This window comes from Glandiceps talaboti, chromosome 9 (assembly GCF_964340395.1).
Source record: "Glandiceps talaboti chromosome 9, keGlaTala1.1, whole genome shotgun sequence".
Lineage (NCBI taxonomy): Eukaryota > Metazoa > Hemichordata > Enteropneusta > Spengelidae > Glandiceps > Glandiceps talaboti.
Genome location: NC_135557.1, coordinates 11,388,546 through 11,411,744, shown reverse-complemented (window position 1 = coordinate 11,411,744; position 23,199 = coordinate 11,388,546). Strand labels below are relative to the sequence as shown.

Genomic DNA, 23,199 nt, shown 5'->3' with positions numbered 1-23,199 from the left:
CAGAGAGTAAATACTTGAAATACTTTCCCCCCTTTCTTGTCACAGATGGAACTTCTTTCCCTGTGTTACTCACGGGTGGTACTTCTTTCAAAACATGTTCTTCACATGGTTTTGTGATCTTCAGTACATAACCCATATTTAGTATTGGCAGTGGATTCTTGTATGTAGGCCTACGATCAACAAAGTGTCTGTCACAGACTCTTGTATTCTTTGTAACTTTGAATGGTGGAGCACGTCTAATTAACTGAATCCATTTCTCTCGAACTTCAAGTCTCTTTTTCTCTGTAGGCACACGGAAAAATCTACGTTTCGGCATATCTTCTCTTTTATTATATCTGCTGTTGCTTGTGCAGCCTACAACACAACAATGGTGACCTCCTTTAGGCATACTGAGCCCTGTAGAAGAATGGAAAACAGAGAATGATTAAAACATGTAGCTTACCTTTATTAGTAAATCATGGAAATGTTTCTGAAAATATGGTATGTATGGTATGGAAATGTGGTAACTGAGTGGTACCAGAATGTGATGTCACTCCATGGTCTATGCCTATACTGATCTTAAGTTCACGGGGTCATTTAAACTGCAACTGTGCAGTTAGCTGCAATAATTGTAGCGTCTTGTTGCGGTTTTGAGGTTTTTTTCGTCTGTTTTGGTGACTTTTTAAGTTTTAGTGTTTAGTGCGGGTTAAACACTAAAACTTAAAAAGTCACCAAAACAGACGAAAAAACCCTCAAAACCGCAAAAAGACGCTACAATTATTGCAGCTACTGTGCAGTCTGTACTCCAAATGTGGAGGGTATGTTTGGCCATGGATCTATTACTGAGATCCACACAACTTGTCTTAGCTGTAGATAACTTGAATAGACTGAAAAATCGTGCGGTGCAAAGTTAGATGAAACTGTTGGCAACTCTACTATGGTAAAAATGACTCTTTGTGACTTATGTAGGACTTTGAAGTGCCGTGTTTAGGACTTCAACTAAAAAACAAAATATAGACCCTCCACCAACATGGACAAAATCAACACTGTCTTTGTCAGATACTTCCCCATGAATACATTTACACCTTAAATGCAAATAAAGTAAACATTTTCTATTTGCTGTGTTACTCAATGATGAATGAAATATGCAAATATTTTCCATAGAAATAATGGTGAAGCTGTTGCCACGGGCATCTAGGACACTCAAGAAGCGACACACATAATTTCTAGTGACGCACCAAAATTTGGTATTCCCCCATCTGTATCTGTTTGAATACTGGAGACTCTCACAATTGAGCAAAAATCCTCCGACTTACTCTGTCTGCGAGCAGACTAACACTATTCATGAATGTATCAGTGATCACTAATACATTCATGCTCTATCACTCTCCTTGAGGAACAGTGTCATGTACATGTATGTACACCACCTACACGAAGGATTGCCCCTAAAACATCTGGGTACTTACGTTTTCGCTCAAAATACGATAACAAGCAGTAAGTCGGGACTCCACTCTGACAAGGTCTGGTGTTTAGGGGACTACGTCAAAAGCTAGTACTACTACATGTACTAGTGATAGTCTGTTGTCTACTTAGTCCCGCTTCCATACGTCCCTTCCTTCTCCGACACTCGGTGTGCAAGCTCGACTACATTTCGTTGCGGTGAATGATATGGTCAATTACAATTTGATGATAAAATGTCGATGTTGGCTTCCAACTCAATTTTTTATATAACTATATAAAAAAAGGTAGGAAGGTGTTATCTACGTACAAGAATGTGCCAACTATCAGGAGAAGTGGCGAGACGTGATTTACTTCATGGGCGCAGCCATATTTGTTGTTTACATCTACTACCCATGCGCAATGACCCAGGAAGTGCATATACTAAAGGGTCATTCAGCAATTTAGCTGACGACAGGTCGTGCCAAAGGCATTTAGGAAGTCAAAAATTTATGTAGTGCACAATAATTGCATTGTTTTAATGTTTTAGCGTTGTGCGCATTTTAACTATCGCATGAAAACTGTAGAACCTACACCCAAGTCTGAGAATCAGCGAAAGTGACGTGTTCCTGTACTGGTTTTGTTCGCGCTGTTCACAAAGTCAGAGCGATGTAAAATTGTAATATCACATTGACATTGTCGATGTGAGGTCCAAAGGTTGTCGAGATCTGCAAATCCTTTTCGAATAATCTCACCAGGTAAAGTAAACAAATTTTAACTTTCTATTTGATAGTGCACTTTGCTTGGGTGTGCAAGCCAATATTTGTACTTGTAGATGTGGTTCTTGCTCAAGATTGCGTGTCTGTGTTCAAAGTTAGTTAGGCTGCTGATTTCCTGTGGTTTGAAATTGTTATTTGAAGCCCTTCAAAAATTAAACAGACTGTAATTTAAACTGTATCAGGTTGAGATGAGAATTTAGGGCAGAGAGGGGGAGGGGAGCAATAAAAAAATGAGGAACTCTCTCTCTCTCTCTCTCTCTCTCTCTCTCTCTCTCTCTCTCTCTCTCTCTCTCTCTCTCTCTCTCTCTCTCTCTCTCCCTCCCTCCCTCTCCCTCCCTCCCTCCCTCCCTCTCCTCTCTCTCTCTCTCTCTCTCTCTCTCTCTCTCTCTCTCTCTCTCTCTCTCTCTCTCTCTCTCTCTCTCTCTCTCTCTCTCTCTCTCTCTCTCTCTCTCTCTCTCTCTCTCTCTCTCTCAATGGTGGGGGTACTTTATGGGGGGGGGGGGGCATATATTTTTTGAGAGCACGAGGGAGGGACGCTGCAAAATGTTTTTTGACCAAAATAATTTCTCCCTAGCCCCCTCCCACACCACAAATTCTGACCCAAGCCTTATTTGCTACAAACAGCAACCATAAAAAATACATAATAAATAGCTAAAAAATTAAAATGCAACGAAATAAACACTAAATTAAATAAATAAATGTGTTAATCGATAAACTAGTACATTTGGTTTTAAGTTATTAAACAGCCTGAGTATGGGGATTAATTTCCCCAAGCTGTTGCCAATAAACCAATTCGTGAAAATCCTTTATATAGTTGTTACAATGTTCAGCTGATAGATTCGGATAGTTTGCATCGTTATATGATGACCTCTTATCTGTGATTTTGTTTCACTAGCCCCATCTACACGGCACTAAAAATCCTACCTGAGGTAGGATTCAGGATAGTTCGAAGCCCGTGTAGACGCAAACGCGTCCTGAAACCGTCCTGAAACTGTCCTGACTTAGGACACCTTTGAGAGGTTTCCTGAAACCCTCCTGACTTCGTCCTATGTACACTGTCGGGACGGAACGCACGAAATTAACGCTGTAACCTTCCTACGTGTAGACACAAATCTATCCTACCTCAGGTAGGATTTGGGACTGCCTCAGGTAGGATGACCTATGCGTAGATGGGGCTATTGTCTCTCTAACTGATTGTAAATTGCTATCAATGGTAACTGATTATTATGGCTTGATAATTTAGATCAAACTGATTGATTTGAAGAAAAAAACACACACACACACTGACTGATTGGTGGCAGTGAGGTTGGAGAGTGATGACTAACATCAGCCGAATGGACTCTGTCAAATGAAACCAATATATGTAAATATGTCCTAGTTTAAATAAACACAAGAGCCACATAATTTAAATATACTTAATATTATAATATTATTAAAGTGGCCATATGGGTTGGGTATTTATTTTGGATTTTTAATTCATAGAACAATTTTATCATGCCTTCCTATTTGAAAATTCAATGTGTAACAATATTTATTTAATATCTACAAACATACACAAGTAGGTTATTTTACCAAATGCAAAGCATTTTTAAATACACATTCCAGTTGCAGCTAGCTTTAGATTTAAAAACTGAGTGTGAATGGATACTTTAATAGATCCACAGTTATGTGGTTATGTAACAAGTATTCAAAATAAATAACCAATTGTAAATAACATAACAGACATGTACAAACACCAACAATGGACAATGTAAATATGTTTTTGTGAAATATTAAAGATATATTCCTTTCTAAATCAGTAAATGTAAATACTCGCTCGCCAACTATAGAAGTAACCCCCCCCCCCCAGAATAGTTTAATATTAAAGATATATTCCTTTCTAAATCAGTAAATGTAAATACTCGCTCGCCAACTATAGAAGTAACCCCCCCCCCCCCCCGAATATTTTAATCTGACTATCTTGTTATGCAATATATACATACATACATTAACTTATGATTAAGTGTATGTATTGACCATATCCCAATTTAGTCGTCTAGTCGTCTGAAGATCGCTCAAAGCGTGAAACTCCGAGTAACGACTTATTACATCTTATTCTTTTGAATTATGTCTAAATGTAAATTTATGTTAGTAGTTACAATGACATGTTATAAATTCTGTTGTACTCTTTGCACTGCATGAAAGGATGGCATTTTAAGTGACCATATACTTGACAGTCATATAACACTATTGCAGTGAAGCTGGATTTGCTGCAATTCCACTGTGTGACTCTCATGTATATGGAACTACTGGAAATGACAACATTGTAAATAGCTATCTGTAGCTGCCACCTCTTTAATCCCTCTCATGTCTAGTTAAATGAATGTATGTGGAAAACTGGTGTGTGCTAAATTTTAAATAACCACCAACAGCTGTGTGTATTTAATCTAATTGGCACCTCCCTAGACTCTCTACAGTCATGGGAGTGTTGCTATCAGAAAGGGCTGTTTCGTATGTACCGATATATACCCCATAATTGTTCATGAATATACACATGTACTTGTACTGTGTGCCCTCATCGACTAAAGGGCTATTAACCATTCATTGTTGCGTTACTGTAATACCCCCCCCCCCCCCGGAACAGTAGCACAACTGTGTTCTTGTACTGTGTGCCCTCATCCACTACAAAGGGCTAACCATTCATTGACATGTTACTGTGATGCTCCCCCCTACCTCTCCCCCCCCTCCCCCAAGTAACAATAGTGCGTCAACTGTGTTCTTGTACTGTGTGCCCTCATCAACTACAAAGGGCTAACCATTTGTTGATGTGTTACTGTGATGGCCCCCAAGTACCATGTCAACCATGTCCTTGTACTAGTAAAATACACCTTGGACTAAAGCAACACAAATGAGGGCATGATCATCAAACTGATCATCAGCTGATCAGACTGCATACAAGTTCACTGTATCTGCAATTTGTCATTCTGAATCTGATGAGAATCATCAACTAAGACAATTCGAAAGCTTACTGTAAAAATTGAAACTACATTTTCATTATAATCTTTATAATTCATTTAATTGAACAATTTCATCTGTGTTTATAGTTTTTATTTTTTAATACAAATTTCAACTCAGTGTCATACATGTAACGTTTTGAAAATCAAAACTCAGACTTATCAGTTTTGTTGGTAAAGTAACATTTGATTTCAAATTTTTTTTTTCCTCTGGTCAGAATGATTTTATTTCTAATGTTGACCCATGGCTAACAACTGCACATGTCTCATTAGATATCATGTGATATCAAAAACAACATTGATTCCTTTTCAGACTCTGATGTGCCAGTACAGTACACATATATTGTATAGTGTTTGCATTTTGTAGATTGACAGTGTCAAAAAAACAGAAAGTGACACCGTAAGAAGTGTTTTTGATAAAATAGTAGATATACAAACAAGAGTTAATTATCTCTGTCTGTATTTCTTATGTACCTACATAATGTCTCTCATTTCAGATTGTTTGAATCTCCTTTGAATGATAAAAATGGGTTGTCTTCAGTCAAAAGATGATAAATACAAAGATGAAGGGAGGGCTGGTAAGGAAGAGAAAGCAAAACTTGAAGGTAGGATATTATTATATTCTGTGTGAATCCTAATGTTATATTGCTATAATAGATAATGATAAATAATAACCATACTCTCACCACTTTTTCTGATTAAATTGTATGTGTAGTCGTTCTCTACGATCTCATTCTGACATATACACATGTAGTCAAACAGACAAATTCAATTGAATATCTAGCTAATCTCCTACTGGGGAAGGGATGAACAGTGCAAGTCAGTAGTAATCCATCACACACTGACACAAGATTGTAATTGGTTACTTTATTCAGTTTACAGAACCTCCAGTTTGAATGTAAGTGATGTAAGGATGTGATAACATCATCATGTTTATGTCAGTGCTATATTGGCATAAACATTCACTGTTGGTGGTGAAAATGGAATTCTGTGCGAAAAGAAATCCATTTGACTATACGGTGGAGATAATCATAATGTATATATGGCTAGACTACATTCTGTTTGACTCTAGTTCCTGATGAACCGTCTTCCATACCAGGTGGTATGGGTGGTAATCAGGGACTAGACTAGTTTGACTCTTCCAAACATCACAGGTTTTCTTAGACTCTCTCACAGTCCTCGGAGCTTCGCTTTACTAAAATTAACACTAAATGAATTATTTTGTATGTACTGATACCATCTACCTAATGTACTCCATGATCGACTCGAATAACCTTGTACTGTGCGCCCTCATCGACCACATAGAGATAACTATTCATTGACGTGTGACTGCGGGGCTTTGCGACACAGAGCGCCGCAGTCACATGAATGGTTATCTCTATCATAGTGTGACGACACAGGAATATCTACATCATGTACATGCTTTATTACATAGACGACGACACACACACAGACATCAAACGATACAAAACAATATGGCAGACACCAGACCCCAGCATGCTCTGCTCCAACCGTTCATAATTGCCACTGAGGGTGCTATGCTCAATCTCTATTATAAGGTTATATAGCTGGTATCGTTACATACAAAATAATTCGTTTAGCTTTAATTTTAGTAAAGTGAAGCTCCGAGGACTGTGAGAAAGTCTGAGATTTTTCCGGCTCTTTGTTTTCCTCCTGCATTAACATGAACAATGAGGTTCACATTTATAGATGTTAGTCACATGTAGTTTTCTAGATCGATGTCAAAATTTAATAATTATATAAAAAGCCAAGAGAGTTATTATCATTTGATCTAGAATTTCAAAAAAATTGTGTGTGGCATATTGTGTGTGTGTGCGTTTATGTATGTGTTCACATATATATGTGTGTGTGCATGGGTGTGATTTGAAAGTTTATTACAAGTATGACAAGTCACTAACATATACCGGTAATGTATTGTTCTTTTCTCACCTTCTGTTGCAGGAAATTTATCTGGCCTGAGAGAGGAAAGCTCAGCTCTGATGCATGCTGGCAACTACCACAGTGCCATTGGAGTTCTAGAACAAAGACTAAAACTTGAGAGAGAGATTTTTGGAAAGACAACATCACATGAAGATGTTGCCATCACTTTGGGAAAAATAGGAGAGTGTTTGTTACACATGGAAAACTATGGCAAGTCACAACTTTACTTGTTTGAATCGTTGAACATGTGGAAAATTCTCTATCCGGACTACACAAGGTATATTTGCGAGGATTTGGCATCATTGCTGTCAAACTTGGGAAATGTGTGTGAGAAAAACAAAGACTTCAATAACGCTGTCAAATACCATGAGGAAGCATTGAGAATGAAGAAAGCCATTGAAGCAGGGGTGGCAACAGGTGGTGGAGCAGCACCAGCTAGGGCTTCAGCAGGAGTGATGATAGCTGGTGGATCGGCTTTAGGAGCAGCTGGACCGAGAGCAGGAGCAGGAGAAGGTTCAAGTTCACAGCCAGCTTGAGCTATTTGCATAAACGGAACATATTCATCCACTTTGCAGCCATTTTGGAAAGAGGCATCACATGAGTGTGCAGCAGATTGAGGAAAACTAGGGCTGAAACTTTGGTCTCGATTGAAGTATGAAATCCTAGAGAATGATGATTTTAAAAAAGAAGCGACGTTAGTACAGTACTCAACTATTGCAACTCTTACTTCCGGTCCACAGGTTATTCATTAACAGTGCCCCTAGTGGTCAAACTGTACAATCTTTTGTCTTTCCAATAACTGCGATATAGTGTATCGTATAGCAATCATTTTTAGTCTGTAATGATCATAGATGGGGATACTTTGCAGCTGCAGTAAATGTGAAACAAACAATACATCTGTAGGTAACAGAGGTGTCATTGTAAGGGGCGATGTGAAGCTATTCCAAGGTTGTTTCTGATTGGTAAACATACATTATACTTTATCACTCATTAACAATACAGTCAACAGATGTATTTGTTTCCTTTATTTTCTAACCAATCATAATGAACCTTATGAAGTACTTCACGTTATCTGCATTAATAGATATTAATTACAATTTTTTCAGCTAGTACATAGCTATGATCCAAAAACTCTAACATTTGTATCCTTGTGATGCATTGCAAGAAAAACAATCGACATAAAAATACAGCCATCAAACCAACTCACAATGCAATACAAATTCTACTATTTTTTATCCTATTTAGAGGGCAAACAAAAGTCTTTTTATTGGTTACAAGGTTTCATGTTGAGAAAGACTATATAAAGATAACACACAAACATCACTTATAGTGTCAACTCTTTATTTAGTTAAGGATATAAACAGTAACAGCATACACTCTACTACAATTACAACAGACATGAAGTATAATTTCTTGAAGTTCAAACAAAATCCATGGTCAGCAGCCAACTGAACTGTTTCTTTCATGTATGCAGTTACTGTTTGTAACATTAACTAAATAAAGAGTCCACATTGTGTAAGTGATGTTTGTGTGCTATCTGTGTAGTGTCCATCTCAAAATGAAACCTTGCTTGTGATCAGGCTCACTGATCTTGATAGTTCGTTTAACAGCTGAAAAGAGACATAAGTATGGTTTTTTTCATGCCCATATTAATGGGTCAGACTTTTTTGTGCATTTGTAATCGGTGCCTTTGGAGATTATTTCAAGAGAATTGAGTTTTCAGAATAGCATCAGTACAGGCCAAAATGACATGTAGTCACTCACACCAGTTGACTACTAAAGTTGGTTCATTCATTAAAAAAGTGTTTCCTCGCTGATGAGAATTTGGTATTTATTTTGGATTTTTAATTTATAATACAACTTGCTATATTTTTCTACTTGAAAAAAGTAAGTGAAACAACATATACCAAGCTCTTGAATTGACCAAATTCATGTTTGTAACTCAATAAATTGCAAAATAGTGTGTAATATTTTTGCTATTGTACGTACAATAACAACATTTTTAAACACTTTTTTTTTTTAGCTTTTTGCAATTTATTGAATTACAAAGATGGACTTTGTCGGTGCTGTTTTACTTTTGTTTTCAATTAGGAAAAAATACCAAAGTTGTTTTATAAATTAAAAATCCAAAATCAATACCCATTTATCATACATATCATATAACCACTTTGAGTTATGTAGAATAAATTAATATTATCTTGTGAAAAGTCAATCTCAGAATTGTTTATGTTACAACTCATGTTAGACCTAGAAAAAAAAAATGTTTGGTTCTGGTTACCCGACCCCCACCTAGTTTTTCATCTCGACCTTGAACATTTTTTTACATATTCGAGAAAAGAATAATAAAATCGTGAAAATTGTGGAAACTAACATCAACTTAGAAAGACAATTTAAACTGTTATGGGTGTACATCTGATGGAAAGAAACTAGTGACACAGAGTCTGAGAGACCATTTGGAAAGCAACAGAAAACATAACTACCTCAAGTAGACACTCATGCATGAAGTGTTTTTTTAATCTTCCTCTCTTCCTATCCCTAATCCTCCCAGAACCACACAATTTTTTTTTGTTAGGTCGTAGTAATGATGTTTAACTTTATTAAATATGTTAATGTATGTATATTAGGGAGCTGCATAATGAAGTTCTATGCCAAAAAAAACCCAAAAGTTAGAAGGTAAATCAAATGTGTCCACAGAGGGCAGTATGAGTAACCTAGCGATTGGTGATTGTTTTATGGCAAAGATGCAAGTAATCAGTGATTTTGTTTGCAACAGAAATGAATCAGTAAGACAGTTTTGCAGTTGGTTAATTAAATGTTTATTTTATTGCCATACAATAAGTAAAGTGAATATTTATTGGAAATTTGGTAAGGAGATTACATTTCAAGTTCTGTAACATGTTGAGTAAGAAATGTTTCATTATTTAGTGATTTATTACCGAAACGAATTAAAGTTGGTTGTTACTAATGTTAGCAAGTAATTTGTACACTTGTCGTTCGTTATATATGGTGTCATCAGAAATTCACAAATTCAGTTGACATTTTGAAAGACACATCACCAAGTTGTGATCTACAGTCAGCTTAACCCATTGAGTTAAATAAATATATGACACCTATGCTGAGTGCAAGGCACAGCTAATGCATGGAAGTCTATAGTTGCAATATACTATATACATGAGGTTATGCATTCCGGGAGCCTCAATCACTAGCATTATTACAAGCCAAGTATCTGTGCTAGATTTGTATATATCAATTGTTTTCATATCCGAGGGTGGGGGATACTAGTACAACAGCTATAGAGACTCTTCTGCAAAACCACAGGGGAGGGGGAGGGGCATAAACAGTTGAATAAACAGACACAAATACATACTCAAGTTTACTCAAAGCGTATGTGAGTATAACAAAAAGTATATTACTCTATACGTATATGTTGATGAAAAATTAGAACATTTATATTAATAATAATATGTTCATTGCTTTCCAAGGCCTCCATCATCATAAACCACAGCCTCTTGGTTTAATCTAGTGGTCTGAGGTTTAATAAATCTTAGTGGTGATCATGAAGCTTGAACACTATATGTCCTGATTATGCATGTGACCTGTAACAACAATTACAATCCCTCTGTCCGTTATGAAGATGACTGTCTATCATGCCGTTCCCCAAAAAGTAAATAAATATACAGATAGACTGACAGGCAGATAGATAGATAGATAGATAGATAGATAGATGGATAGATAGATAAGTAGAAATATAGATAGATAGATAGATAGATAGACAGACAGACACATATATATAGTATCGTACTATTCATAGCAAGTAAAACTATATATGAATTAATGATTGAAAGTTTGTGTATGTTTACATTGTTGTTTATATTTGTATCATTATGTAATTAGGTCACGTGATTGTCCATACACTTACTTACCTATATGAATTATACCATAGACACTATGTGTAGGGTCTATGATTATACTTTGGGGTATATCATGGAAGTAAAACCCCTACTTCCATGGGTATATGCACCATGATTATACCATAGGGTATATGCATAGACGTCACCCTACTTATGCAAACTAGAACACAGTCCCTCTATAGAGGGACAGTGACTAGAACTGTACGATTGACGCTGCTGTTAGAAAGTGATATTGACTTATTGTTATACAAATCAAGGTTAGATGTCAAGTCACGTGTGATGTATCATTACGTAATCACGTATTGACAAGAGTCGCTTACCTGTGCAATGGCAACGTGTGCATGTCGATATCAGATATTAAGACGTAAACGATGGGATCTTACAGTCTTCTTACTTATCTTACTCATCTTGGCAGACATAACCATTCACATTTACTGGACAACCGACTCTGTGGCGTTAGCTAGGGAATACCGAATTAATACCGAGAGAGAAGAGTCGTCCGAAGACCTACGAATCGACGACAACCGGAAGGAAAATGGCGACACGGATTGTACATGCCCCGGTAATAACATCGTTGGACCGCTTGAAGATGAGGAAGACATCGATAGAAGGAAACATGAATATGATATCTGGGATAACAAGGAGAAACTTTTACAGGAACCTTTATCGATCTGCCAGGCAATGTCACCTATCAATTTTGTTGGGAGTGGATTGAGTGTCCAGCCATTGAAAACAATTAGAATAACAGGTCTACGTATACACAGGCAATATTATTTGCAGAATTTGATCCACAACCAGACTTTTGTTAGTTTTAAGTCCAGTAATAATTTAGGTATTATATACACTGACTGTCCTGGAAAGATTCTTCAGGGTGTAAGAATTATCGGTAATAATACCCGTGAACTTAAAATATCAATTGGTCCTGGGTTTGACACGGTGAATACAGTTTTGCAGTGTATTGTTTACAGGAGTGTGTATTATCATGTCAAAGCACGTGACGTAATAGATTTTCAATTTCTGCGTTTCACTGCCTCTATCCACGTACTGATACAACGCCCAGCGTTGCCAAGGTTACACGTTTCCCTAGATGATAGTGATGTGAATAGTTTGGTAACCGTAGTAACAAAGACCTTTGAAAGATACGATGCAGTCGACCGACTGGTTAAGAGCATCAATAAGTTTTATCCTAAAATGACGATAATTATCGCGGATGACTCTAAAGAGACTGAAGAAATCAAAGGATTCAATATCAAACACTACTTGATGCCTTTCGCGGAGGGATACAATGCTGGCAAGAATTTACTGCTTAGTCAAGTGAGAACAAAATATTTCCTTTGGGTTGATGACGATTTTATTTTCACTGAACGGACAAGGCTTGAATTATTTATCGAAAAGCTGCAGTCGCCGAAGTCGGATTTGGATCTCGTTGGCGGAATGTTTGAGCAAGATGACGGATCATTATTACCGTGTATTTGTACCAACACCGATAAATACTTCACTGTGTTGGATATTACAGGAGGCAAAGAAGGTTTTTGTATTTCAGCTAAGAAATCAAACCATGGAAGAGTTGAAGAATTTCCAAACTGCCATTTTCTTGATATGGTTGCCAATTTTTGGATGGCGAAAACCGACAGTGTTCGAAAAGTCGGGTTTGACTTGCGATATGAGCGCATTGCGCATCGCGAATTCTTTATGGACGCAGTTGGTGTGCTACGCATTGCGCAATGTGATGATGTAGTCGTACGTCACGTTGCCATTAGAAACCCCAAGTACAACAAATTTCGATTCCTGGAAGATAAACCAGAGGAGACACTCAATTATGTAAATCACTTGTTATATAAAAATTACCTGAAATGTTTTCAGTCGTGGTATGGCCCCGCCATGACCAAGGCAATGAACAAGGGAAAGAAAATGGCAAAAGCGAGGGCAAAATCATAGATGTAATTTAATAAATTATTGTTTGCATTCTGTCTTTACTTTTACATATTATTACCACATATAGAGGCCTTGGAGTGCAAAGTTTATCAAAAGTGGCACTTTTTCATCACTGGTATAAGTATGAAAACAATAAGTTTGAGATTTTTTGTCATTACAATTTGTAACTTTTTTTATCTATATTGGAGTGGGAATCAAATTCATTATTTGCGTATTGGCAATGAATAAAATAATATCAAGACCATATTCTTAACTTGTGGCACTGTTGTTTTTTCTGTGATCAGCTTTTTAATGATCGAGGGATAGATCGCATGAAAAATGTGCGAGTGATGCATGGGTGTGAATTTAAACAAACTAGTTGGCGAATCAAACCGTCTCTGTACTCATTCCGTTTTACTGTTGATTGTGACGTGTGTAAACTTGGCCCTTTAGCCGTGGACATGGATTGAAGTAATAAAATCCCATATATATACAATAACATGTATACAAATGTATATATATATATATATATATATATATATATATATATATATATATATATATATATATATATATATAAGCTTATTGTATAATAAGCTTATGTACAGTAGGTCCAAGTCAATCACGTATCCATGTCAAACATTTTCTCACTAACTTTCCATCCGGGTTTTTACACAAATTATAGACACGTTTTTATCTAATCACATGCAAGTACAATGCACGTCCTGACATGTAGACTAAATATTTCATTACCATAATAAACTTTCTCATAGTTTATCATGACTGACTCGTTACTCACCGATGTCTCGAGCACGTTTGTTTATAAATAGTGCTATTCCTGAATGAGGGTCAATGCCGTAAACATCTATGTCAGAGGCCGCCCATTGACGGCACTGGATGTCACACACTATCCATCATGCGGCAATTCAACGCTTTGAATTGAAAAAAAAAGCGAAATATAGTAAATGCACTACATGTTGACAAGGTTTCCAGTCACAACTTGATATAGGGGCTGTTCGTATCGGGTCTTTCCGAATCTTTCAAGCAAACACACAGGTGTTTTTTCGCTCGTTGTAGTTTTCAGTGTACCTTGTGTTGTACCAGAAGTAGTTTTCTGTTGTGATACCTATATTTTTAGCTTTATTTTATCAATATTGTGAAAGGTTCGTATTCGATGTTTTTGCAAATGATGACGAACGTGTATCCTCGATTGCCCTTTGACCCAAATTTACACCAACGGGTCAGTGCGCATGACTGATAGTTGCACAACAACAAATATGGCTGCGCCCATGTCCACGTCTCACTGAAGAACATCATGTACTGTGAAAAATGACTGTTCCTCCTCTCGCAGTTGTTCTTGGCGGTGGCATAAGTGGTCTTTCGTCGGCTTATTATTTGGCTCGGTCGCATGGAACTCCATTTCAGAAAGTAAGGTTTGATCCCTTCGGTTTGACTCTTTCGATCCCTCTACTGTAGACGCGCCGACCTGCGATATTGCTCGATTATTCGCTGTACTGTGTTTGTACAATGTACACATGTTTGTTATTGCAAAGTCATTGTGAGTCAAAATCGAGTGCACGGTAATGACTATACTATACCACAGTCCCTCCAGCATAGAGGGACTGTAACTATACTATACTAGTCCGTCTGCAGGCAAAATGTATACTTATTCTTTTCCGACACTTATACACAGTCACATAGTCCAAAGTTCGGTATTATCAACACTGCACTGATACGTGTGGTACGTGCGTACATGTAGCCGTGTTACAAACAAGCAAACAAACAAACAGATATTCATGGGGTATACTAGATATGTTTTTATACTCATCCATAAAAATGTATATCTAATATACCCCATGGATATGTATGTCCCTTTGTTTGTTTGTTTATTTATTTGTTGTTAGTTAGTTAGTTAGTTAATAGTTTGTTTGTTTGTTTGTAAAACGGTTGCTGGGTTCTGTGTGGTTCGACACATCTTCCTGTAGTGTATATTTCCAGAACTACTCTATATAACACATGGTAGAATGATCACTGTAGAAAATAGTTTGATATAACTAACAGATATATAGTAATCATAGTGAGGTTAGGTTGGGTAAATGTAGCCGTTTGGTCATTTCTATCGCAGAGAGCCCTAGAACTGTGTTACAAAAAGACAAGCAAACAAATATATAAAAGATACAAACAAAATAAAGATTTATCTGAAACATGTTTACTGATTGTTTGATATTCTTTGTGCTATCATGTTTTTTTATTTGTTTAGTATTGTTTGTTTGTAATATTTTGTATACAAATGTAAATAAGTATGTTTATCTGATTATTTATTTATTTATTTATTTATCATTTATATGTATACTACATGCATTTAATTACTTCCAATATTTGTCAGGACCATGAACTAGATTAGTTCCAAATGAACTATTTCTATGGTCCTCACCAGAACATATTCTTATTCGTGGTATTTTCTTTTGCATTGTTATTATCTTATGTTTCTGGTGGAAATGAATTCAATTCAATTCAAAATTAACACTAGTTTAGTAGTAATATTGCAATGAAATATTTACCTTTTAAGAGAAATTTAGTGGATGTAAATTTGTTTATACATAGATCATTATTTTAGAGGCCAGTAGTCGTCTTGGTGGATGGGTTAATACCACAGTTACAGACAAGGGAAGTGTTTTTGAACATGGACCTAGAAGTATTCGACCTGCTGGTGTGGTTGGCAGAAACAGTTTAGAACTAGTAAGTTAAACAGTTTAGAATTTACTTAGTCTAGTACCTATATGACGCATTATGATTATTACGATCATCTCCACTCACATATAGGGAAAGTTGTTATTCTTAGCACAAATATCTGTGCTACCCTTGACTGTGTTCATATAAATGTGATGATGTTACATTGCACAAGATGTCTGCCACCATGAGTTGCCTCGAGGATAATCTCTTATATCATTTTTTTAGCTCAGAAAAAAAAAGTTATGTTTGAGCATCCCTAGTTAAACACAGAACTGCCCTATATAAAGAGGAGTATGGCTAATCTATGCAAATGCGAGAAACACACAGGTCATGTATCATGTACAAATTGTTTGTGAATGTCGTAGGGCGGTATTGTTCAAATATGCGGCATTTGCATGTGAACAACCCAGATAGGGAATGACCAGTGAGTCATCACAAGTTCTCCACCTCCAAACATACACACAGTCAGTCATATGAAAATAGGGTGCCAGGCCCCGACAGTCCTACCTTTAACTTGCGGTCTAGATGTTCATAGCATGGGTCTTTGGTTTTACAATGATCGGTAGGGATGACATGTAATGCTTTCATTTCCTTCTATTTTCAGGCCTCTGAGCTGGGATTGGCCAATAGAATCTTACCAGTATTTCCACACCACCCTGGAGCAAAGAAACGATTCATCTATGCAAACAAACAATTGTATCAACTCCCCTCTAGCTTAAAATCACTACTCACTAAACAAGCACCATTTTCTAAACCACTTATATCATACATTCTAAAAGAACCATTTGTTAAAGAGCCAATTGAAGAGGATGAAAGTGTTTATGACTTCATTAGCAAAAGATTTGGTAAGGAGGTGAGTCTGTGATAATCTCTATGACCAAGATGATTTAAGAACTTAGTGCTTGGAGGTTTGTTCTATGTACTTGTCTTTAATTGAGGAAGTCTAGATCTGGGATAATTTGCATCGATAGGAAAACCCTCTACCATAATTTTGATTAGGGCTATTATTATTATGGTAAAGTACATTGGGGTATCCAGTATCTTGTGTCTGCCTATCACCTTAACTTAATATACCAGGCATCATGCAGTTATTATATTTTACACCATTTTATCTGAGTATGTTTTATCAATGTATACTCTCTTATTTCGTTCATTTGTAGATTCCCTGAAGAAGGCCATCTGTGTACGGCCGAAACGTCGGATAATAAAGTTATTTTAAACCGTAGACAAACAGACTTGTTTTCTTTCAAACCCATTATAATATACCACTTTTATGTTTTAGCTTGCAGATTATTTAATAGACCCATTATGTATTGGTATATTTGCTGGCAATGCTAGACATCTCAGTGCTAAGTCATGTTTTCCAGTTATTTTCAATCCAGCAAAGGAACATGGATCGATTGTCAAGGCTGAACTTTTTGGTAAAAAAGGTAAAGGTCACATTCACTTTTAATTACTGCTATTTTAATGTGTTTTTTCCCCATTAAAAAGGGAACACCTCACCAGGAAATAAAGGCATTTTCAAAAACTATGGATTCTGGAGAGGCATTTCATGATTTTATATCACCTATAGTTACTTGTGATTGTGCTCAAGTGCATATTTCCTTCAGTGTAAAACATCTCGCATGACTATTCATTGTTTAACCCTGAATATATTATTTCTGCTGATGCAATAGCTCATAGCAAATATACCCTATAAAAGCACAAGATCAACTTGATTTTTCTCTGAAAATTGCAAAAAAAAATTGCAGGTGTTGGAAAATCATGTATACAGAGTCTTCATTTAACGAAAGCTAAAATTTCTTAAATATTCTCTTGTAACTGTCTTTTCACAGATCCAGTTCCTAAAAACAACTGTGCCTTGGTTCAAAGGGCAAGAAAGGAGAAATGGCCTATATGGTCTCTGAAAGGTGGAACACAAGAATTGACAGATGCTCTAGCAGAGACTCTAACAACACACTATGGTGTAGAAATATATAAAGAAATGCCATGTGTTGGATTAGAATTTACCAATAACAACAAACTCAGGGTAAGAATAGGGTGTTTGACTTATGGTTCTCCCCTTTACTACTCAGTGCTGGTCGACACTAACCAGCAGCAAAACCATTTATTGTGGTCACAGACCATCCTCATCAAACAATATAACCCTGCAAGTGCAAAATTATTCGTATTGAATCTGTCTATGATGTATATATTGATGTGGACTCTGTAACTATGCAAACCTATACATTCTCATCCTAGGAAACGTTGCGATTTTACAGTCTTCAGCTAGTTTTGAAAGACTAGCATTTACTAATTACCAGACTGGTATATTTGTTTTCATGTACAAGATGGCATTTTAGTCAATACTCAGATTTGCGTTTTTTGATTTTTCAGTGAAATAAGTGAAAATTACTCTGTGGTGGTTTGATTTATTGCTATTGTTTTTAATTTCTGTGTTTTATCAGGTGAAAACAAGAGACAAACAGTTTGAAGCAGACCAAGTAATAAGTACCATATCATCTAAAAGTAAGTTGACTTAATTTAATCAATCAATCAATCAATTAATCAATTAATCAATATATCAAAATAATTTGTATAGCACCAAAATTCAATATGATGTAATGTTCTATGGCGCTATACAGGAACAATATTAGATCATTGTAAAAAGTTAGAAAGCTCTTGCAAACACGCGATGTGTCTTGATATCCTTCTTGAATTTATTGAGAGTGGGTGATGAGCAGAGTTCAAGTAGTATATTGTTCCATAAGAGGGGTACTACTCACAATAACGTACACTCACCATAAACTTTGTATTACAATGGGGTACATGAAGTAGACTTTTGTTGTTAATAGGAGCTTGATGTACATTTAGTTGAGAGACAAAAATAAACAGATGTTTCGATGTCATGACTGCCCTCAGTGGTGAAAATTAACTTTGTACGTTTGGTAGCAAAATGAAAGTGAGTGGTTAAACTCGTTAATTCTGACCTGAAATAGAATTATACTTCCAAGGCACATCATACAAATAGCAATTATTGGTTGACGCCATGACATCCACGCCACTTACATGTACTATGTAAGCATTGCTATTGGCAGACATGAGAATAAATTGATCTTGTTCTAATGTAGGCACTCTAGCATAGCTAAAATGTTATTACAGGTACTGAAAATTGAGCTGTTGTTCTACTTTCTTCAGACTTGGCAGGAATTTTACCCAAAGAACACACAACCCTAGCTGAAACATTAGATGAGATTAATGGAGCAACTGTAGCTACTGTCAACATGGAATATGAAGGGAATATACTACCAGAGGAGGTCAGTTTATTAACACTGTCAGAATAAACACACTTGATGCACTTTAAGAAGCACAAACATAGTATTGTCTGCAGTAAATGAAATGGGATCATAGTCGTGACGATTTATCTTAATAAGTGACCTGAGGGGCCTTGTCACAATGGGTCAATAGTCAAGTACATAGTGCCAAAACTGTTAGGTTACAATTATTTTCCAGGTGATTGAAATACTGCCTCAGGCATAATTCATGAAAAAAGAGGGACGATAATGACAACTTTGAACGATTTAGACTCATATTTTAAGCACCGCAGAATCAGTGACGTATGCAAGGTTGTTGTGAAGTAGAATGATCAGGGTATTTAATCCATATTTTCAGTTCAAAGACAATAACTTTGCTTGTGCATGGACAAAGTGGAGTTATCAGACATATGACTCTGCCAGCAAGGAATTTCAGGGTTGATATTTTGTACTCCATCTCTACAGGTGGATGTAATAGATTTTTTTAAATTCATTGGGTTTCAAAGATGGTGTTTAACAATTTCTCATAATTTGTTTCCAGGGTTTTGGCTATCTGATTCCATCGTGGGAAAAGTCCAAGCTCCTAGGAGTTGTGTATGATTCGTGTACATTCCCACAACACAACAGACGAGGACCAACAACGACAAGGATAACAGTAAGGAAACTTATTATGTTTAAGGAAATATCAGGAAATGAAAGTGGAAAATTCACGCTTAATCTTATGGTTACAGAGTGGTTGAACATTGCTCATGGTTGTTTTTATTGAAAAGAACTGAAAATATAATTTCAATAAAATTGTTAATAGTTTGATATAGTTAGAATAATGTAGGTTTCAGTTTGAAATAGCATCACAATTTGATTTGATTTTTGTCTTGAATGTAAAAGCACAAGCCACTCTTACAGCTTGCCAGATTTTAACCAGCTGGTATCATAATTTTATACATTTACTTTAGTTTGATTGCGTTGTTTAGCGTGTATAGTTCTAACACACCAATACCAATGTGGATGGTCCACTTCAGAGTGAAAATAGTATTGTTTGCATATCTAGTGAACCAAATGTCTTTCTTTCTTCAGTAGCATAAACTTGACTCTATTGCAAATTTATCAATGTATAATTTCATTGATAATTTGTTCAGTGTTTTAACTCTGTAATTGTATCTTATCATAGTCAGTGTCCAGGGTTTTAGATTTGTCTGTGTATGGTGTTCTTGGTAATTTTGTGTCAGTGCTTTCAGTGTAACTGTATTCATTTCCTTTGCTGAGTTTTAGATGTGATTTAGTTTAAGAGAGTTCCGTGGGAGAGGAGCCTTATGGGGTTGAAAGTACTATCCTCTATACAAATGTAAATATGTTAAATAAGCAAAATAAATAGATTTTGTAACTCGGTCGAACTCAAGCGACTTTCACTACTTGTGAGACTTTTTCGCATACTGGCTTGTTCTCTGCATGTGTAAAATAAGAGTGGATGTTATTATTGAGTCGCAAACACTTCTTAAAGTCTGTCTGTTAATAGTCAAATGATGGCCTGTAGGTCAAGGTACATGGAATCCAATATAGAAGAAAGGCTCTTTCGTTATGACTTCATGGAGTTAGTGTGTTTGGTTTTACTCAGAGACATTTGAATATATAAACACAACATGACATGAGAATAACTAATGAGTGTTTGATAACTTTCAGACTGACTAGACTAAGTAGGGTTATTACATTTCACGTCTAAAAAGATGTATCATTAATTGTACGAGAAAGAGTGTTTATAAACTTTAAGGTCTGGATTATAAATTAAGATTTATACCAAGTGTCAAAACAAAGTTAATTCCAAATTTACACCGATGTCTCTCCAGCATCGCTAAGTAACAATACCAGAGCAATGTAAGGCAATAGGGAACTTGCAAACCCGCCATGTTGAATGTTGCATCATGGGAAATGTGATAATAAATACTAATCAATTAGCATTGTAAACAATGTTAATACATTGTTTGTAACCACAAATAATCAATTCATAGTCACCCTGACCATTCTGGAACCAGGAAGGTTTATTTTATCGGTAGCTCAAATTAGATATTATGATAACCACAGATAATCCCATAGTCATTTGCGTCTCAGCATGCTCAGTCTGGATTGCAAGTTCCCTATTGGATTTGCTGCCAGTTGGAAAGTAATGTACCAACTACGTTAGTGTCCATGGGTTAGGCTATACAAAACAAATAGTATAGAGGTAATCATTTCAATAGGTGTGACGCTCCAAACTGTGTTTACTTCCCACAATGCATTATTCCAGAGTACAGCAGGCCTCTTGAAGTCCTGATTTGCCAATCTGTTCACTCTGTTTTAAAGAAATCATGTGATGCATGATTTGCGTAATTTCATCTTTAATTCTCTTTCTTTGTTGTAGTGCATGATGGGAGGTCATTGGTTCCAAGACCTCTTTGGTGATCCCGACACTGTCCATCCAGATCATCTTTTATCTGTTGCCATAGAAACTGTTCAGGAGCATCTAGGCATCAAATCAATTCCTATTCATTCCATAGTCAAAGTACAACAAAATTGTATAACACAGTACAAAGTGGGGCATTCCAAAATTGTTGGTAAGTATACAGACATCTGTAATATATTGAATAATCAATGAATAGTGATGGTAATAATATCATTTCTCTAGCCCCTAGACTTTGCATAGCTGGCTTGAGAGTATCATTCACTGTTTGGGATATACCAACATACGCAACTGTTCCAATACATTTTTAGGGATAATACTAATACTTTATTGCCAAAAATTGTAAGCTTACAAAAATACTCTGAACTCATCTACAAATGTACAAAATATCAAAATGAGCATAAAAAAGTAGCTAATGCATAAAATTACAAAACAAATTTCTGTCTAGGGCCACAAAGTAGTTCGTAATAACTAGTCTAGTCTAGCTGCTAGAACTCTGGCTTTCTTCTGATAGATATGAGGGTGGAACATCCAAGGTTATCACCCTCAGTGTCCATCTTTGGTCATATTCACATTGAGCAGACAAGACTATAATTAGTCAAGCTTGTGGCCCCAATAAGAAATCATTGATAATAAGAAGATAATACAGTCTTAAAGTGGCCATACGGATGAAGATTGGGTATTTATTTTGAAATTATAAAACAATCATGGCATCCTACTTGAAAAATTAATGTGAAACAACATCGAACAAATCTGTGTTTGTAACTCATTTCTTTGCAAAAAGCTCAAAAGAGTGTAATAAGTTTGTTATTGTACGTACAATAACAAACTTTTAACACATTTATTAATCTTTTGCCATTTATTGAGTTACAAACAAGGACTTGGCATCTGTTGTTTCACATTGATTTTTTTCAAATAGGAAGCCATGATAACATTGTTTTATAATTTCAAAATTCAAAATAAATACCCAATCCTCATCCATACTGACACTTTAATTCCCTGATTATGTAAATGAGGCCCTAGGTTAGTGAGAGTCAGCTGTGATGTTCTCCAAATGCATTGGTATAAATAATCTAGAAAAAAAACGGAATAACATAGGCATATTAAATTATAGCAAGACCATAACGGTACAGGCATTATCAAAGAAGTGACATGTAAATGTAAATATGAGAATGAATGACAATATCAAATTGTAGATATAAAATATCCCATCGTAGTATACATCTGATGATGTGGATAAGACATGGTTAAAATTTGGGATTTACTCCCAAGAAATTGGTCGTAGAAATTTACATAAGTGATATGTAAGTGTTTCAATATTTAATTGTTATCTTCTTCTTTAATTTCAGATAAGATAGAGAATTATATAGAAGATAATAACCTACCATTGCGAGTTACAGGGGCATCGTACAGAGGGGTTAGTTTGAATGATTGTATATATAATGCTAGAAGGACTGCTGAGAACTTAGTAAAGGTGTGATGTGCGGGAAGTCGACGTGACAAGAATCTACACTGATTTTTCCACTAACTGGTTGGTATTGGATTGTAGAAGTAATTCTTATAGAATACAGTCTTGATAATATGCCTATGATCATTTCTGTAGACTATAAGATAAGTTGTAGTTTTCAGCCTTAGCAGGCTTCTAAACCATGACTGTACTAAACTGTCCAATATACTGCACAGTCCATCCAGATTTGCTTGCAGCCAATCAAATATCATAGTAGGATCCTTTGCCCAGTCACATTGAAAAAAAGTGAAACACCCAGGCAACATCATTTATACTGTAAA

At 36.0% G+C, this 23,199-nt stretch overlaps 3 protein-coding genes across 3 annotated transcripts in view; all 3 read left to right on the top strand.

Annotated features, from left to right (window-relative positions):
- Positions 1-1,923: 1,923 nt before the first annotated feature.
- On the top strand, positions 1,924-7,817 carry LOC144440512 (uncharacterized). The gene is made up of 3 exons (XM_078129898.1): positions 1,924-2,174; positions 5,686-5,793; positions 7,151-7,817. Exons 2-3 carry the CDS (start codon positions 5,706-5,708, stop codon positions 7,663-7,665), a joined length of 603 nt encoding a protein of 200 aa, XP_077986024.1. The 5' UTR covers positions 1,924-2,174; positions 5,686-5,705; the 3' UTR covers positions 7,666-7,817.
- Positions 7,818-11,367: 3,550 nt separating this feature from the next.
- LOC144439798 (beta-1,4 N-acetylgalactosaminyltransferase 1-like) lies at positions 11,368-12,978 on the top strand. Its single transcript, XM_078129032.1, has one exon. The coding sequence runs from the start codon at positions 11,368-11,370 to the stop codon at positions 12,976-12,978; it is 1,611 nt and encodes a 536-aa protein (XP_077985158.1).
- A 1,268-nt stretch (positions 12,979-14,246) lies between these two features.
- Positions 14,247-23,199, top strand: part of LOC144440259 (protoporphyrinogen oxidase-like) — a 9,909-nt gene continuing 956 nt past the window's right edge. Inside the window, exons 1-10 of the mRNA XM_078129595.1 lie at positions 14,247-14,382; positions 15,559-15,693; positions 16,292-16,540; positions 16,970-17,117; positions 17,523-17,716; positions 18,135-18,195; positions 18,865-18,983; positions 19,522-19,635; positions 21,373-21,565; positions 22,761-23,199. The exon at positions 22,761-23,199 is cut by the window's right edge and continues 956 nt beyond it. Coding sequence (XP_077985721.1) covers positions 14,284-14,382; positions 15,559-15,693; positions 16,292-16,540; positions 16,970-17,117; positions 17,523-17,716; positions 18,135-18,195; positions 18,865-18,983; positions 19,522-19,635; positions 21,373-21,565; positions 22,761-22,891 — 1,443 coding nt within the window. The 5' untranslated portion in view covers positions 14,247-14,283 and the 3' untranslated portion in view covers positions 22,892-23,199. The remainder of the gene's footprint in view (positions 14,383-15,558; positions 15,694-16,291; positions 16,541-16,969; positions 17,118-17,522; positions 17,717-18,134; positions 18,196-18,864; positions 18,984-19,521; positions 19,636-21,372; positions 21,566-22,760) is intronic.